At 45.4% G+C, this 18,330-nt stretch overlaps 1 protein-coding gene across 3 annotated transcripts in view; it reads left to right on the plus strand.

Moving 5' to 3' along the window:
- ATP2C1 (ATPase secretory pathway Ca2+ transporting 1) overlaps positions 1–18,330 on the plus strand; it is a 127,708-nt gene that overhangs the window by 20,118 nt on the left and 89,260 nt on the right. The window contains exons 1-2 of one of the 3 annotated variants that reach the window (XM_075547211.1): positions 12,784–12,954; positions 13,269–13,448. The exons of 1 other annotated variant lie outside the window; for it this stretch is intronic. In XM_075547211.1, coding sequence (XP_075403326.1) covers positions 13,443–13,448 — 6 coding nt within the window. In that variant the 5' untranslated portion in view covers positions 12,784–12,954; positions 13,269–13,442. Of the gene's footprint in view, positions 1–12,783; positions 12,955–13,268; positions 13,449–18,330 lie in introns of those variants that run through there. One more of the 3 variants, XM_075547212.1, reaches the window with a different exon arrangement.

Genomic DNA, 18,330 nt, shown 5'->3' on the forward strand with positions numbered 1-18,330 from the left:
AAGCTATGCCTTGGCCATATCATTAAACTGATGTAGCGACTGAGAATTTTAATGATTGGCTTAAATGGTGGAATAGTAATTTTTTTTTTAGAAAAAGCATGCTAGTTGTGATCCGTTCCCTACTATCTGAAGTCGTTACGAGGGCTTAGCCTGAAAGAGAAGAATCTCTCAATTTCCCCCTTGCCTCTACTCTGGTTTCGTATGCAAATAGAAAGACATGGAGCAAAGGGGGAAAAAAAATCTAACTCCTTTGAAAAATTAAATCAGTATTCCTAATACTGCTCAGTGGCTTTTAGAATCCCTAGCACATGTGTTTAATATGCATTTTGTTGATTTTTCAATAGAGTGTGTTAATGAACACGTCTTCATTACCGACTGAGTAATCTCTCTAAGATGTCAGACTGGTTGCTTACCCATCAGATTACACTCTGTGAGCAGTACCTTTCGGCTCTGAGGGGATCAACTCAAGAGATTCTAGAACAGTTTCTGCTCCGTGTATGATTTCCCCAGTGGTGGCATCTGAAGGTTAAATAAGTGCAGGCCAATAAAGACAGTGACCATGGAGGTTTCCAAAGAAGCCCTATTGAGTCACAGTTGAATGCCATCAAGTGGGCTCTGGACTGGAACCTGAGGTTCAGGCTGGAGTCCTTGTCTCGATTCGGGTTGCAGGAGCTGCACTGAGATGAAAAAGGGCAGCATTGAACACGAAATGACCAGCTGAGAAAGGTCATTCTGTAAATCGCATTGTTTCCCATTTAATGTCTAGAGAGCTACTGTGGGCACATTTAAAGGGGATTGAAACCAAGAAAGATATTTGAATCATGGTTTTGACATTAAATTATAAAGAATCCTTGCACAAGGAGCTTTGTCAGCTATAAAAAGCAATGAACAAGATCTAGTCTGCTCCCCTCATAAGTTGTCAAGTGCATTCAAGTTAATTATGGACATGGAAATGCTATGTCAACTGAAAGGCCCTAAACAAATGTGTAGTTGGGGGGGGGGTGTTGGGAAGGTTACTCAGTGAAAATTGATTTTCATTTCCCTAAAAGTAATTTAAATTCTTTAACCAAATGGGCGACACTGGCAGGTTTGCCTTTCTGAGCACTTCCCAGAGTGAAAGTGAACCATCTCATCATGTGAACCTGGAAAGAGTGCAGGAAGGTTTCAAACCCAGGTTCACAGCTTTTGGAAGAGCCTGCTCTAAACCAGGAAATGGGAATCAATGGAAACACAGACTCCAAAATCATAAGAGTCTTGGTCAGAAAGCAAAAAATGACCACACTTAGGAGAGATGTAAACTAAATTTCATTTCAACAATTTCTGAATATATTCTATCATGAGATATTTGAAAAATTAAAAACAAACGCCCCCAAAACAGGTGTCTGGGCATACACCTGTGAAAGAAAGCAAACTCTCACTGTTTGTCCTTTTTAAAAACAAAACAAAAAAGAACTTGCTATTTTTCGAGAATGAAAGAGTTATATAACTCCCAATATGGTCATAAGAAAATGTTTCCAATATGGTAATGAAAAAACTTGTCAATCGAGTTTCTGAAGTAAATATGCAAGTTTTTAATTCATACTCTAAGATGGCAATCACTTAAGTTGTTCAGTATTTTTTACTTACATCTTATTCTGTAACTTCTCATTGATTAATGTTCCCACTGGGCTTTTAAGTCATTGACTTAACATTTTGTAATTTGAATAAATTAATTACAATTTGTCAGATTGGATTGAATTCTTGTTCCTTTTAGATTGCTATCGCATATGCCTGAAAGTGGGTTCCAGTTCCAATCAAGCCCATTTGGCGGAGAATCCAAGCGGATCTACCGGGCTGTAATCTTTGTGGGAGTAGATCACCAGCCTCACTCTTAACTGTCGTAACAGCCAGGTTCCAACCAAAGCATCAACCAACTAATATTTCAACCCATCTACCCAAAGTAAACAAAATTTTCTCTCATTTAATACTTGATCAATGAGTGTGCTTCCAGCTACAAGTGACAGAAAATGCCACATGTCCTCACACTAAGGGGAGTCTAGCACAGTGATGCCAACAGAAGAGTAGAATGTGTGTGCATGTGTGTGTGTGTGCGTGTGTGTGTGAAGTTGGGGGTGGGGGGTGCAAGCTGCCTTGATGACACTGTCAGAGGGAGGGACATCAAATGGCTGTCAATGAAACTCTAGTTCAGTGTTGTCATTTTTAATAAAAATATACCTACAGCTTCATTTTTAACAAAGTTATGCTTATCGTTAATTATAATGGAGGCATTTTGTATTTATGGGTTTACAGGGCTAAAAACTCTATGCTAATTTACTTTTTGAAGTTTCCAATGTGGGTGATATGTTGGGCTGCTGACCGCGAGCTCAGCTGTTTGAAACCACCAGCTGCTCCGTGGGAGAAAGATGAGGCTTTCTGCTCCGATGAAGATTGCAGACTCAGAAACCCACAGGGCCACTTCTACTGTGACCTGTAAGGTCGCTGTGAGTCAGAATTCGCTTGACAGCAGTGAGTTTGAGTTTTGAATGTGCTGTCATCATCGTGAGAGTCAGTGCTGCCATGATCCAACTCTAAGGATGCTTTCAATCTCATGATTTTGTCTGCATGCACGATTTTAATGGAAAGATGCCATGTCACTTTGGCTAGCTGTTTTGGTTACTACAATGGCCATGTGCTTCATGGCCATTTGTCACATTTCACAAACGAAGCTTACTACAGATTCTGTATGGGCTGGTGTGGGAGGAGGTCCGTGGAAGGGAGGTGACAGCAGGAGCTATTGCACTGAGAGATACCAACCCTAGCACTGGATCAGTGGCCGGAGGGCTAGCAGGTGTAATTAGTGTAAAGTATCGAAGGACTTAGCTTCCTCCCAGGGCTGCTTGGCTGGCCCTGGTGTTGGTTTGTTCCCTGGCAGGGGAAACAAAGTGGCTGCAGTGTTTCCAAGCGCGCAGGGTCATCTGGAAGGGGCTTGTTACACACCGGTTGTCGGCGTGTTGCAGTCACACCAAGGATTCCTGGCTTAGCAGGTCTGGGTGGTGGTTGTGGTTAGGTACCATCGAGTCAGGTCGGACCCGTAGCGACCTTATGCACAAGAGAGTGAAACACTGCCCGGTCCTGCGCCATCCTGACAATTGTCCCTCTGCTTGAGCCCATTCTTGCAGCCATGGGGTCAGTCTATCTCCCTTAGGGGCCTTCCTCTTTTCCCCCCGTCTTCTAATTTGCTAAGCACAATGTCTTTCTTCGGGGCTCGGTCTCTCCTGACAATATGTCCAAAGTGTGCAGAACAAAGCCTTGTCTGGGGAAGGCCTGAAATGGGCTTTTCTCATAAATGTGCAGGTGCTGCTGCAGATCCTGAAGTCACACTGTGAAAGATAATGAGGCTAATGATTCTGAAGGCGAAAGGGTGCTTGAAAAAAAACATTCAAAATGTTCTCTGCAGGATAGACAATGAGGGGGGGGGGGATATAACAGCATTCTCTTTACTACCCTCCTAAGGCCCGGTGCTGTTCCTACTTTGTCGGCCTTCTGGTTCAATGTCCTGTCCAGGGTCAGTGGACATTGAGAATGCCCAGCCATCCTGGCAGCTGAGAGAGCGGTCTTTTAGAAAATGGCTTTGCATCCAGCTGTTTGAATCAGAGGATGTTTGGACTGGCGTCAACCCTAAGTTGGCACTTAATCTTATTTTTTTCTTGACTCTTGAAAAGCTGTCCATGTGCCTTCTTTTCAGAACCCCATTTTCCCAATTATCCTGCAGGATGGAGTCAATGACTTAATAGGGTCCTTCCAATCATCATCTCTTTTGTGATGTGCTGTGAAACCCAGCCTGAGTGCCCGTGTGGATAAGCCCACGGTGGAGGGAGTTCTCTGTTACAGGATTAAGGTGGGCTGCATCCCTAGTCCTACCCTACCCTGGGGATGATGGTCTGCCAGAAGAAAAACCACACTGCTATCAAAGCCTTCCGGGTTGGTGACCGTGGAGTCCTGCCTGAGCGTAGGTGGAAGCAGAGACCTGCATTGACTTGCAGACATATTTGGCTCCAGGCTAAGGTTTCTGCAATTGGGTTGCCTCTGCCTGACCTTTGGAGTGGGGACTGAACAGCTCCCGCAAGCACGAGAGACATGTCCTTCCCATCTGTGAGTTTCTGTGAGGCATTGCAGGGGGTTGCAGAATCCAAGGGCGCGAGGAACATACTCCAGGAGATTCATTGGAATAACATTTGGACGATTGGGACACCTTGAAAATCTCCAACTCCTTAAGACTAGTCTGGCATGAATTCTTTTGAAAGAAATTATTACCATACCCTGGATATGACACACTTGTAAGAATTAGATTACTTGTGACATCTTCGGATTAAAGCACACATGGAGAAGCGCAGGTGTTGCAGTGGGTTGCTGTGGCTGCTAACTGCAAGGTCGGCAGTTTGAAACCATCCGTCTCTCCTTGGGAGAAAGCTGAGGCTTTCTACTCCTGTAAAGAGTTAGCGCCTTGGAAGCCCCAGGGGCAGTTCTGTTCTCTCCTGTTGGGTCACCAGGAGTCAGAATTGACTAAGCAAGGAGGGAAGCATAAGCGTAGCACTTTATTTATTTTAAATAAATTTTCTATAGTGAATTAGGTGTGGGTGTATGTGGGGTGTGTGTGTATGTTACAAGTCAAGACCATTAACTTTGCATTCAACAATTCAAAGCACTCATCAACCCTTATGTCCTATCCTACCCCCTCCGCCTCCACCCTCTGATTTCCTGTTTCCTTCTCATGGGCCTTCATTCTTCCTTTCACCCAAGTCAATGCTTGTCCGCCTTGTCCTCTGTTGCTTCATCTTTCCACCCTCCCCCACCTTCCCTTGGGAACCTCCAAAGCCTGTTCCCTTTGGTAAGCACACCCTTTTTAAAAACAATGACAGCAAACACGAAGTCACCTGAAGTCATATGGTTAATGCCTCTAATTTTTCTACCTGCCCTTTAGTTGCAGCAATGCATATCTTGACCCAGAGGTTTAGCAATTTGCTTGCGTAGCAGAAACTCCTTCCTGCCAAATTGCAGCTTCCTCGTGGATAACCTCTGTCTTGCTGACTATCTTGCCAAATTGTCACAGCCTGTCTTCACCTGTCTCGCCAACCCATCTCTCCGGCCCGGGGTTCTATAACCTGCTCCGAGGCAGTGGCGGTCTTGCTGCATCCTTGTCCAGGGTCCACTGCAGGATCCTCAAAAAGCGTGGATGGTTTCTGTGGTGTGCAGCTGCCTAACTTATTTCCACAACGGCATCTTTGCGCCATTTGGTTTTCCTCATTTGTTTTCACAACAGGAAGCACAGTGGAGACACAGGATCTCTGCAGGGAGCCTAGAAGGACATGGGGCAAGTTCAGGCAGAGGTGCAAGCCTTGCAAAACAAACCAGCAAGAGTCTTCTAGAGCACAGTGGTATAAAAACCAGCTCAGTGCAAAGTGTACCATCTTGGAAGTCGGAGGAAATGCAATCTCCCCCTGATGTGGGGCCTGCACACAGCATGATAGGCAGTCTCTCTCATTGCATCAACTTTTGTGACAACCAACCTGCCGGCAAAGCTTTCAAGGCTGATAAGACACTGGTCGTTGGCAACCTGTTGCTCATGGCTAGCCTCTTAGCTGCCCTGCCTAGAATTAGGAGTGGACTCCTTGATCCCTGAAGTAAGGGGATAAGGCCTATCCTGGGAATGCTAGTGCTTTCAGCTGTGGCAGGCACTGAAAAACCCACAGCCCAGGCTCCATTGAGGAAGCTGCCACGTCACGTCAACGCTCTTATCTTTTCATTTCACACAGTTAAATGGGCTCAAATTCTGCAGGTATAATTTCATCTGCTCTGGGCAGTGCTTAATCTTTAACCTTTCGTGTGGAAGCTGCCATGTCAATGCTCTTATCTTTTCATTTCACACAGTTAAATGGGCTCAAATTCTATGGGTACAATTTCATCTGTTTTGGGCAGTGCTTAATCTTTAACCCTTCTTGCAATGATTAGAACCTAGTCTTGTTCAGCTCAAGTTCTCTGCCCTAACCTTGTGTGGTTTCAGAGAGGTAGGTGCATTTTTAAAATCCTTTACCTTTTCTCTAGGAGTCCCCGAGTGCGGTACCCTACGTTAATACTCTGCTGTTAGCCAGAAAGTAAGAGATTTGAGTCTTGGTAGAGGCACCTGGGGAGAAAGGCCTGGTACTGCTTCAGCACAGTCAGCTTGTGAAGGCCCACAGAGCACACTTACACTGTGACACACAGGGTCACAGTGAGGAGGCAGATGGCTTTTTAAGCTTCTTGCCGCGTTACAAGAAAGAAGTAGAAACTCAGGATTAAGTTGAACGTAGGAAGCAAGCAGAGAAGCGGAACGTGGGATTGCAGTTTATTCACTCGACAATAAATATTGATGAGTGTGTGTGTAGATTGGGAGGAAGACAGAACTTTTGTTAGATTCCTCGGGTGGGTAAGACCTCGGTCCTTGGTAAGAGTGGCGGTACTGCGAGGGTGGAGGGAAGGTGGGGGAGAAAGGGGGAACCCATCACGAGGATATAAACCCCTCCCTGGGGGATGGACAACAGAAAAGTGGGTGAAGGGTTCGTGGGGGAGGGGGTAGAGGGGAAGGGAGGGGGAAAATGAGGAGCTGATACCAAGGGCTCAAGTAGCAAGCAAATGTTTTGAGCATGATAATGGGAACATATGTACAAATGTGCTTGACACATTGGATGTATGTGTGGATTGTGATAAGAGTTGTACGATAAAATGATTTTTAAAATGTTTTGAGAATGATGATGGCAACAAAGTACTTGACACAATATGTATGGATTGCTCCAAGAGTTGTATTAGCCCCGGATAACATAATTTTTAAAAAAGAACCACATAAAAACAAGAGTACACTTGAAATTTCTCAAATACCTTATGCTCATCTTCCACAAGTGTTTTGTGTTTAGAATGCTAGCAAGGGTTGAAGAGGCCCTGGATTTTGCGAACTGATAAAATAGTTGTTGAAAACAACTAAGTGGATCTATGTGCCACTGCCCTTGAGTTGCTTCTAACTCTGAACACTATCAGATAAGAGTAGAACTGCTCTTTGGGTGTATGAGACTAAATTTTTATGGGCACAAATAGCCTCATCTTTCTCCCAAGGGCTGGTTGGTGGATTTGAACCACTGACCTTGAGGGTAGCATAGCTCAGATTTGAACCCATTCTGATTTTTATTCTTGCTCCCACGTTTGTCCTAGCACGCCTAAAATATGCAACCAAATAATTTTCCAATAGAAAATCTGACAGGTACTTGTTAAGATACTCATTTCATGTGATACTTTTTTTGTTTTTCTTTTTAACACTTTTATTGGCATTTAATCCACATATCACACAATCCAGTAGTTCAATCACATCAAAAAGAGTTGTACAATCTTTATCACAATCATTCTAGAACATTTTCTCCCCTCCCCTACCCCATGGTTAAATCACTTTAAAATGAGTTGAGTAATCACCATCAGTTCTAGAGAGTGCTCCCTCCCCCCTCCCACATACTGTTTGCTCCCCCAGTCCCCTCACCCTCCCTGTCTCCCACCCACACCCCTACCTCCCTTGAAAACCCTTGTATCAGTTCTTATCTCTATACCTCTACTCCTGTGCTTCGCAAACTGAAAAGACCACAGAAACAAAGTGGTAAGGATAAAGTAATAATAATACAGAGATTAAAAATACAAATAGTAAGGTAGAAAAGTCCACCATGAATATTTAAAAGGCCAGGGAATAATTGCACTTTAGAAGGTCACTCATGTGCTTTGAAGACCCCAGCCACTACTTACTGGGATGTACAGCATTGCCTTGTGCACTGTGTCATGCCAACTGACCCTGGTGTCCTCTGGGATTATGGTACGAATTCCGCAGGCCCAGTGACTCATGCCCTCAGCATGTCGGAGTATGCCTGCAAAGTTCTCATACTGGTGCCCCTGTGTGCCTCATCATATTCTTAGATATCTTTGCAGCAAATGTCTACACATACGTATGTCCTGTCAATTCTATATATATTTGTGGGTATATGCTTACACTCCCTCTTTTTGTAAACCTTTTATTGGGGGCCTTTTACAAATCTTAAAACAATCCATCATTCAATGGTATTAAGCACACTTGTACATATGTTACCATCAACATTTCTAAAACAATTTCTTTCTACTTGACATTTCTTATAATACGTCTGTATTTCTCCAAATATGACACTTATAATGTCCTTTATTTTATAAGGAGAAACACACTTCTGGTTTTCTATTGAAGTAGGCTAGCTCATCAAAATATAGATAAGCTAGTTTTAAAAGGTTCAATTTAAACAAAATCCAACACAGTTTTTTATAGCAACTTGATGAAATTCCTTAACTATTAATCCTTGGTATTTAAAACAAAGTTGAAACAGCCTTTAACAGAAGAGAGAGGGGAACACTTTAAAATAACTTTTCCCTAGCGAATTTTTAAATATGGGTTTCTATATAAATGCCAGCAGTCAAATTTGATATTAAAAACAGGATACCTCATGCCCTTTGTGGGATGAGGCATGGTGTAACTAAAATTAGAACGCCAGTCTTCACCAATCTTAACCACGTGCAATTTACTTCCCTCAACCAGAGATGCTTGACAATGTTTTCCTATATTACTCACAAGTGACTCCTGTTTGCGGATGTCTTTGATTTTGAAAGGTAAATATTTAGAACACAGGGAGAGTAGAAAGTACTTAGAATACTGATTTCTACGGAAGAAACAAAAGAAGACATGGGATAACGCCCCCCCCCCCCCCCCCCCCCCCCCCCCCCCCGTCCAGCGGCTTGTGGGAGGTGTGATCCACACCAAGTGGACACTGTCAGAGAGCGTGACACCAAAATGACCCTAAAAAGTTTTCAGCCAAAATTTAACAACTAAAACATTTCTCTTAAATCCAGTTTACAAACGCCAATATACACACAAGGCTAACCCCTATGTGAATGTACTTTTGGAGTCTTCTCAGAGCCCCGGTGCCGCAGGGGACTGCTGTCTGCAGCATCAGCCCATCCATCTGAGAGAGGATGAAGAGGTTTTCGGTTCCTGATCTTACAAACCCACAGGACAGTTCTACTTTGTCCTCCAGGGTCGCCATGATTTGGAGTTGAGTCCGTGGAAGTTAAGTTTGGCTTTGTGGAATGTGCTCCCATCAGAGGTGTCATTAGTATCCGGTTAGGAACGAACTCTTCCAATCACGTGATTTCACGGGCATGCGCCATTGTAAAGTTGTCATTTTAATTTTAGTAGTCGTGTATATTACTCTTTAGAGCAGCCCTGGTGACATAGTGGTTAAGCGTCGGGCCGCAAAGTGCAAGGTCAACCATAGAGGGGATTTCTACCCTGCCCTATAGGGAGGCTAAGAACCCGCATCGACTCCAGTGAAGTTGTTTTTGGTTTATATGTTACTGCTGTCATTACATTTACTGATCACCAGAAGTACGGTTTACAAGTCACACTAGTACAAAAAAATTAAATCATCTGGTATGGGAGGAGATTCTTGGGGAGGGGGTGGGGCACCTTGAGTTACTAAGTGAAGCAACCCTGTTGATGCCACGCAACTTAGAAGAGGACGTTCTATTGCTACCATTCTCATTCTAGCTAGGCGATAGCCACACCTTTCCTTGTCTCCGATAGTCTACTTTTATGGTGTTTTATGGTGTTTATAATTTACAATCTGCCACACTGAGTCTCATAACAAACTTTTGAGAAGATAGTTTTTATACGAGGGCCCTTCAAAAATTGGTGGAACACGGAACTCTTCCACAAACGTTTTGTAGTTCCCTAGTATGTGTGGGACTATGTCCACTTGCAGTCTACTGAAGTGTTACTCCCTTCCAACCAAGAGGAGGAAGGCAAGAGTGCTACCCGGTGAGCCTCCTGGCAGGTTAGCTGGGCTGCGCAGAGGAAGGTTTTGGGAACCCGTGATCCTGATACAAGCATTCCATATTGCTCTGGCTCAAGTAGTTAGGAAAAGCTAACTTTCATGTCCCAAATGCATGCACATACTTAGCACGTGCTCTCTTTCGTGCACAAAGGAAGTGAAAATCATCGGGGCTGCTGCTGATTCCGGGTTTGGAGGGGGAGGTGTTCAGGCCCAGGATGGATTTCTCCACAGAGAGACATTGCTGAGGCTCAAGGATTAGCTCAATGTTTATACCTCAAGGCTATTTTCTGTTCCGAGAGGGGATTAAGAATGATGTCTTCGTATACAGCAATTCTCCCCGATAAAGCTGGAGCCTCCCAGGTTTTCCCTTGTTTGGGGTTTAGCATGAAGAGCAGTGGCTTTCACAATTTGTTGCTGTAGTCATTTGGTCCACTCTGACTCACCGTGACCTTACAAACGACTGCAACTGTGCTCAGCAGGCTCTTTTTCAATGATGTGAAATTTTAAAAAAAAAGCATATTGAGCCAGGTGGAGGGTGGTGCCTCAAAAATTTGTGGTAAAATTCATCTTTTAATGGAATTAAGTGTCCATGAACGTTTTGAAGCCCCCTAGTATTGCTAAGTTGGTTTACTGAGATGCCTGTGGTGGTGGTGGTGAGGGGGATTCACACTGGCAACCTGTTGGCTAATTTATGCTAATCAAGGACTACTATTCACTCACAATTTGATGTTGTTAAGGTGGATTTTGACTCCTATAGGCCCATGTGACTGAGAACAGCCTTACAAGGCTTTGCAGGCTGGAACCCGCATGGGCTCATATTGCCAGGTCTTTTTCCTGAGGAGCAACGGAGAAAGGGAAATTTCTGTGTAAGCTACTCTAGGAATAAACCTGGAGCTGGAAATCGTTAAGGGTGCTAATGACGAGCTCAGTGCTAATGAGGTACCAAAGCACACAATACATCATTCTGAAATATTGGGGCCAGCATTATGGTTTCATGCTGACGGTTCCTGTCATCGGGCAAGATTTATCTTTGCTTCGTCTTTGTCATGCTTAAGACAGATGTCTCTGGTGGCATAGTGGTTACTTGTTGGGCTGCTAACTACAAGGTCAGCAGTTCAAGACCACCAGCCTCTCCAAGGGAGAAAGACTAGACTGGCACCCAATGAGGGCCATTCTCCTCTTTCCCACTGGGTTGCTTTGATTTGGAATCTACTGAATGGCAGTGAGAAAGAAAGAAAAAATATCTATGTTCTGAGAAGTTACTGCATATAAAATTTTGGAGCCAAGTAAATCATTCCACTAGTGAATTCTGTACCATAAAATTACCATCTAATATTGGCAAGGAAATTCAATTCAAATAGCATCTATATCCTGTCCATTGCTTATCTTACATGTTGCTTTATGTTTTTAATATGGTGTGTGCAGTGAAAGACCCATAAAGACGCTAAGTAATAATGAATACAAAGTGGCTACAACACTGAAGGGGTAGCACGTTCATTCTCGTACACATCACAGGCTGTATCAACCCTCTGAGCTGACACAAAATCACGAAGCAAGCAAATCACAGGTAGGGAAGGCTTCTTCAACTAGAAACCTAATTTGTACGCCCTGACTTTCTGAAATGGAGAAGTGGCCTTGCTGAATAAAAGCTCATTATTTTCTAAGAGAAAAGTAAATCTAGAAAGCTATCCAGGATTTTTGATCCTGGACTAGTTCAACTACTTCAGATCAAACACAGAGAAGCGGGTGATTCGTTTTTTCTGTTGAAGTGCGGGTTGGGGAGCATTTGAGGGTTATGTGGCAGGGCCGGAGAACGAGGCGGGGTTTTAATAGGTATAAGCGTTGGTGGAGAAAGAGACCTCTGGCAACATTCAGGGCTTTTCCTTGTGGACTTCCGAGAATTCTTGGAAGGCTGGGCGTGAGCTCACTAGGTGAAGCCATGCCCTCTAGTGGGTATGCCTGTGCGGGGACTTGGGTTCAAGGGGTCTCCTGCGTCTAACTGTGATAACCAATCACCCAGCACAAACACTTATTTGGGGTCTCGGTGAGGTGCAAGGTTCCCGTAGCCAGTGATCTCAAGGAATAATGCCGCTCTTGGCCGCCGATCCGGCTTCTCCAGTTCCATAGACTTGAAAGGGAAAACATCTCGCCGCAGCCCTGGGGTGGGGTGGGAATCCTCACCTCTCTACACGGAGGCTCCTAAAGCAGTCTCGTTACCTAGTTAGGATTTTAGATGGACGCTTCACGAGGAGCTGCTTCTACCAATAATAATAATGGATAAAGGTTTGCAGTTTTCTGTGGTGCGAGGAGGCCCAGGGGGCAGTTCGTGGTGCCCCGCGGGCGCAGCAGGACGGCAGGCGCCGCTCCGCGCTTGCCCTTTCCTCCGGTGGTCCTTGCGACGTCTGCAGAGATTGTGACGGCTCCCCGACGGGAGGGGCTTCCCCGTCGCCTTTGTGGAGGCGCTCAAAGGCCTCTCGACGGCGGCCATGACGGTTCCCCCCGACTCCGAGGCCGGCGCAGGCGGTAGGCAGATGCCGGGCCCTCGCGCTCAGCGGGTGCGTATGAAGCGGCGGGGGTCGGCGAGGCGCTGCTCCCCGGGCAGTGCCAGGTTGGGGCGTCCAGCCCGCGTCCTCTCAACAACCCCGCGGCTTCGTGCCGGAGCTCCGCCAGTTCGCGGCGAGCGGCCCCGCGCCTTTTCCACTTCCGCCGCACCGGCCGGGGCGTGCGAGTGCGCGTGCGCGCGCCTCTCGCGGCGGAAGTGGCGGCGACGACGCGCCGGCGGCCGCGGGGGCCCGGGCGTGCGGGGCGCGCCGGGCGGCGGGCGGCGTCGGCGGGCGGGGCGGAGCGCGGGAGGCGGCGGAGGGCGGGCGCAGACCAGTGCCGCCGGCGGAGCGGAGCGTGACGGGCCCCGGTTCCTCCTCTCCCTTCCCCTCGCCGCCCGGCTGCTCCTCCTCTCGAGCCTTCTCCCTGGGCGCGGGCCCCCGATTTGCACCGCCACCCCGCCAGCCGCTCCTCTTCGCTTTAGGCGCGCGGGGCGCCCCCGCGAGCCCCGCGGGTAAGTCCCCGCAGCCTCGAGAGGGGGCCGGGACTTTGGGGGAGCATTGGGATGCCTCGTCCCCCCGCCATTAACAGAAACTTCCAGATCCTGAGGGAAGGGGGCGCCCCGGGGATGCCCTGGCTGGGGCGTGGGGTGCGGGCGTGCGGGGGGTGCGTTTCCAGGGCGCCGCCCCGCGGGCGGGAGCCCGGAGCGCTGCCGGCGGCCGAGGGGGCGGGCGCAGGACCTGGGGGCCCCCAAAGTGACAGCGGGGCGGGGGTCTCGCTCCTCTCCTTCACTCTCTCCAGCGCCGCTTCTCCTGGTTTCTCTTGCAGATGCCGCTGCTGGGGGTGGTGGGAGCAGCCGTGGGATGCGTGGCCGGGAGCGGGGGTGACAGCCTGGGAGTCCGGGGGCTTCTCTTCCTTGTCCTCTCGCCCCTATTTCCAGTGTGGCCGCGGCTGGCACTAAAGACTTTGTAGCCATCAACCCAAGTGCAGTTTCGATGGAAAATGAAGGTAAAGGCCCCTGGCTGGAACACGGGTTGCAATACAGAGTTGAGGGTGTGGTGGTTTTGCTTTTAAGTTGTCTCCCCCCCCACACCTTTTTGTTTTCGCGATCCCCCCCCCTGCATATGAAGTGGACGTGATTTTGCCTTCTCTGGCTATGTAGCTTTTATTTTTGTAACATGGGGGATTAAGGTACCTTGGGTGGCTGGCTTGATTATGCTTTGCTAAGAAATTCATGTTTTCTTTAGCTTCGGGAACGGAGGGGAAGTTTTCTTTTCTGATAGCATCTAAGCTGATTTAAATTGGAATTTGAAAGAAATCACTGGGGGAGCAGTGGTGATTGGGAGGGGGGAGAATAGTAAGGGGACGGACTACTGCTCTTTATGGGTATTTGCATATCGAGCCTTGCAGGTATGTGACCACATTCATTTATAAGAAAGCGTTTTTGTTTTTTGTTTCTTTCATGATCTTCAGCTTTGTTGGCATAAAAACCAACTACATAATTGGCTTTCATTTCACACAAAAATCTGTTCTCACATAGATTCGTACACACGCACTCAAAACCTACCCTGAATTTAATGCAGTATGATGAGATATTTCCTTTCTTAAAGTTCCGCCCTGTTTCAAAACACAATGTAAGAGGTTGACACTGGAACCTGTTTGCCGACTGACTGTACACTGTAGACACATTAGATTATCATTGCATGTTACCGGATTCATTTGACTTAATTAAAATGTATTTATTTTCATATACAGTTCTGGTTATTTTTAAAAGAATAAATTACACCCCTCTCCATTCCCCCCATCCGTCACACTGATCTTCTTGTGTGTGATAATTTATTATTTTTAAATCATTGGGCTGCAAGATGCTATAAATTAGACTCAAATTACAATTTTTCATCTTGTATCTTTTTGGGGTTTGGTTTTTTAAAGAAAAATCTTTGAATAAAGGAGCTGCAGTTGAAGTGGCTGACTGCTTTCTAATTTGTTTTTTGATGCGGAGATTGTAATCTCGTTTGTCCTAAGTAGGGCTAGTAATTAAAAAATAGATGTTTTCTATAGCTGCAGTAATCTGTTTTGCTATCCACAATCCCTCGGCAATGTCAGCAATATGAGCGACATGATTATATTGCCCACTTTCACTCTGGATAGATACTTGGTAGACATTTTATGAAATGTTAAAGTGTAACTGTAAGGGGGTGGAAATTGCCTGATTGGGTCTTTAGAAACAACATTTGAAAGCAGTAATGCTTTTGTGTGGTGGTATGGAAAATGGCTTTTCTGGGTCTATTCCCTCTTTGTCTTTTAGCTTGTAGATTTAAGCATTGCATATATATATATGTATATGCATCAAAGAGACTGAGAGATGTAATGCATTCATAGACCTGTTTCTTGGCAGTTGCTTTTTAAGCAACATCTAAAAGTTAATGCATATTTAGGAGCTTCGGCTTCCACAGTGTTATCAGGTACAAGAGAGTAACCTAAGGCCAGTAGATTCTTAGATTCAGTGATTGTTTCTTGATCTCTTAGGAAGAAGAGCGTATGTCTAATAAGGTTGGCCCTCATATTTTCTACTGAATGTAAGGGGAGGGTGGTTATGAGATAAGATCATAGTGCTTACTTTTGTTGTATTTTAATGTTTCTCTATTTTCTGGCCAAATGTTTGGCCTCATCATAATAAATCTTAGTGTTTTTTACAACTTTAGGAAGATAAAGAAAGTTATATCAGTCTCTCACCATATAACATCTTTCCCCTTCTCATATTTAAACCTCTAAGAACTTGTATTTAAACAAAACAAAACATAGCTCACTGTCATCAATACAGCCTAACACACACACACACACACACACACACACACAGAGCAATTGACCATAGATACATAGAGGGTTACTGCTTGCTTCTATAGTATCTTCCTTTGACAAGGTGTCACAGGTAGCAGCTAGCTGTGGTGAAACAAATGGGTTCAAATCTTGTCTTAATTATTCAGAGGCTGGGGGACTTCAAGAAAATCACTTCACCTTTCTGAGCCTGTTTCCTCATGGGAAAATTTCGCTTGCTAACAGCTCACAGAGTGCAAAGGGTTAAAGTAGAAACCCTGTGTCAGTTCGTTGAGTGGTCTGCATTTCTGTGCACTATTTGGACTTGGTGAGTTCGTTTTTGTACTTCATCTGAAAGATAAGGATAAGAAAAGAGCCTCCGTGTAATGTTATCGTTTGACAGTAATGAAAGCAGGTAGTCAGTGCTCAATCGACTATGTTAACCCTTACACACATGTAGCCTGGTGATTAGTGTAAAATAATATGCTAACTGGCATGCATTCATGTTGTTCTGCCGTTGAACATGGGGAGGAGAAACAGAAGTGGCCAAAACGTTCCCCTATGAAGTGGCCATTATTTAGTAGGAGAGATGGAACGGAATTAAGTAAGGACTTATCATCTGTCTTTGAACTTCATGCTCACAGAGAAAGTGATGATGACTCTACCAAGCAGCCAGGCTGCCCCCAGTGGAGACAGACGTAGACATTAATCTGAATGATTAATCCTGGGTTTAAACCTGACAGATTATTATGCTTCCATGCTTTCTCATCTCTCACGCATAGCTAGGCCTTCTCTGAGGGCTGATATGAGGACTACAAGAAGCCTTGGAATGCAAAATGCCCAGAACGGTGGTTGCTTGCAGTAGTTAAGCCTGTGGTTGATAAGTGACTCCTGGATCATCGCAGGAAGCGGGGCCTAGGTCCTCCTGACCTGAGAGGTCCTGAGCCTCCCTGGCTCTGTCTGTCATGGCTGCTGGAGGAGGGAATGCCCGCACTTGTGTGGTCCTCTTCAGCAATAGCGTCATTTTCTTTGGCATAAGGATCTCCACAGTCTTTTGGACCTTCCAGAGCTCATTTAAACTTTCTCAGCTAAGCTTAAGCAGTTTTTGCTTTTAAGTCCAGGATGCTCCATGAATATGTGCTGCCAATCCCTAGGAAACACCCAGGGCTATGTTCCTGGAATATCAGGAACCAGTCATCCATCCTTTAGGTCAGTGGTTCTCAACCTTCCTAATGCCTCGACCCTTTAATACAGTTCTTAATGTTGTGGTGACCACCCCCCCCACCATAAAATTATGTTCGTTGCTACTTCATCACTGTAATTTTGCTACTGTTATGAATCATATGCAGGATGTATTTTCACTGTTACAAATTGAACATAATTAAAGCATAGTTATGAATCACAAAAACGATGTAATTATATATTGTGAAATATTTATTTTTAATTTCAAATAAATGAACTTTTGTCTTGATGCGTGGTGTAGCATGGGTAACAGTCTTCACGCCGGGTACTCCTATGTGGGCATATCTGCATGTAGGCAGACCCGCCTGGAGACAGATAGAGCATCTGGGTCTCATGTCTCGCTTCCTAAGACTATGGGAAATCCGTGTTTTCCAGTGGTCTTAGGCGACCCCTGTGAAAGGGGCACTGCTTTAGGGGCTATCTAGATCCTTTGGAGCTTCTTCTAACATATTTATCGTGAATCCAAACAGATACCATTTAGGAATCTGTGTTGCACACAAGTACTGCTCTATTTATTTATTTTTCAAATTGTTTGTGCGTCTAAAAGGATGACGTACTAGAAAAAGATATGTAGGTATAGATTTCTAGATGGAGAATTTTGCAGATAGTTTTTTTCCCCATTCCTCAGTAATGTATATGTTCTTTGTAATAAACTTGGCTTTTCTATATAGGAAAAAAAATCAATGCATATGATTTTTAAAATATATCCAAAGGGACTTCAAAAATTCATGGAAAAATAGGATGAAAAGATAATGGAAATTGTCCACGAGTGTTTTCAAATCTTCTTGTATAAAGAATAAAATTATAATGTTCAGGATTTTATGGTGTTTTAATTAAAGATGATAAGTTGGGCTACTGTTTGGTGCTGTGGAGTTGATGTCAATTCCTAGCAACCTGTGTACAGTAGAACCACACACCATGGGGTTCTGCGCCATCTTTGTAAGTGTGGCTGCGTTTGAGCCCATTAAGGGACCCTGGGGTGTCGTGGTTACAGGCTGGGCTGTGATCTGCAAGGTCAGCAGTTTGAAACCACCAGCTGCTCCCCAGAATACAGACAGCCTTTCTGCTCCGGCAAACGGTTGCAGTCTCTGAAACTGACAGGGGCAGTTCTGCCCTGCCCTACAGGGGTCATCACTGTGAAGGGGGCCATGGCCTCCACAGCAATGAGGTTGTTTTGTTTGTTTTTTGAGCCCATTGTTGAGCCCACTCTGTCAGTTCTTCTCTTTGAGGATCTCCCCCTGTTCATTAACCCTTGACCAAACTTGATGCCTTCACCTGTCCAAAATACTTGGGATGAAATCTGGCCATCCTCGCTCCCATTAGGCATTTTGATGGTTTTTCTTTCAAGACCAGTTTGTTCATCCTTCTGGTTTCCATGGTCTATTCAGTCTCCTTTGCCAGCAAGCACCAACATTCCCAGGCTTCTAGTCTTCGGTAATCATAGTCCAGCTTTCGCATGCATATGAAATGACTGAAAACAGCTCGGCCTGAGCCAGGTTCCCCTAGTCCACACCTTTACTTTTTACTAAAGAAGCCTCTTGCAGCAGTTGTGTGCAGTGCAGTACGGTACGTCACTTGATGTTTTGACTGCTGCTTCCATGAACGTTGGTTTTGGAGCCGAGTAAAATGGAGTTTCAGACCACTTTCAGTCTTTTCTGTGTGCGTTAGGATGATTGGCTCGGTTGTGCGGATTATTGTTTTTATGTTCGTGTGTAATCCGCACTGAAGGCTGTAGTCTTTGATCTTCAACACTATGTGCTTCAAGTCCCCTTCGCTTTCATCAAGCAAGGTTCTGCCCCTTGTGCAGAGGCTTCTGCCCCTTGTGCAGAGG

This window comes from Tenrec ecaudatus, chromosome 4 (assembly GCF_050624435.1).
Source record: "Tenrec ecaudatus isolate mTenEca1 chromosome 4, mTenEca1.hap1, whole genome shotgun sequence".
NCBI lineage: Eukaryota > Metazoa > Chordata > Mammalia > Afrosoricida > Tenrecidae > Tenrec > Tenrec ecaudatus.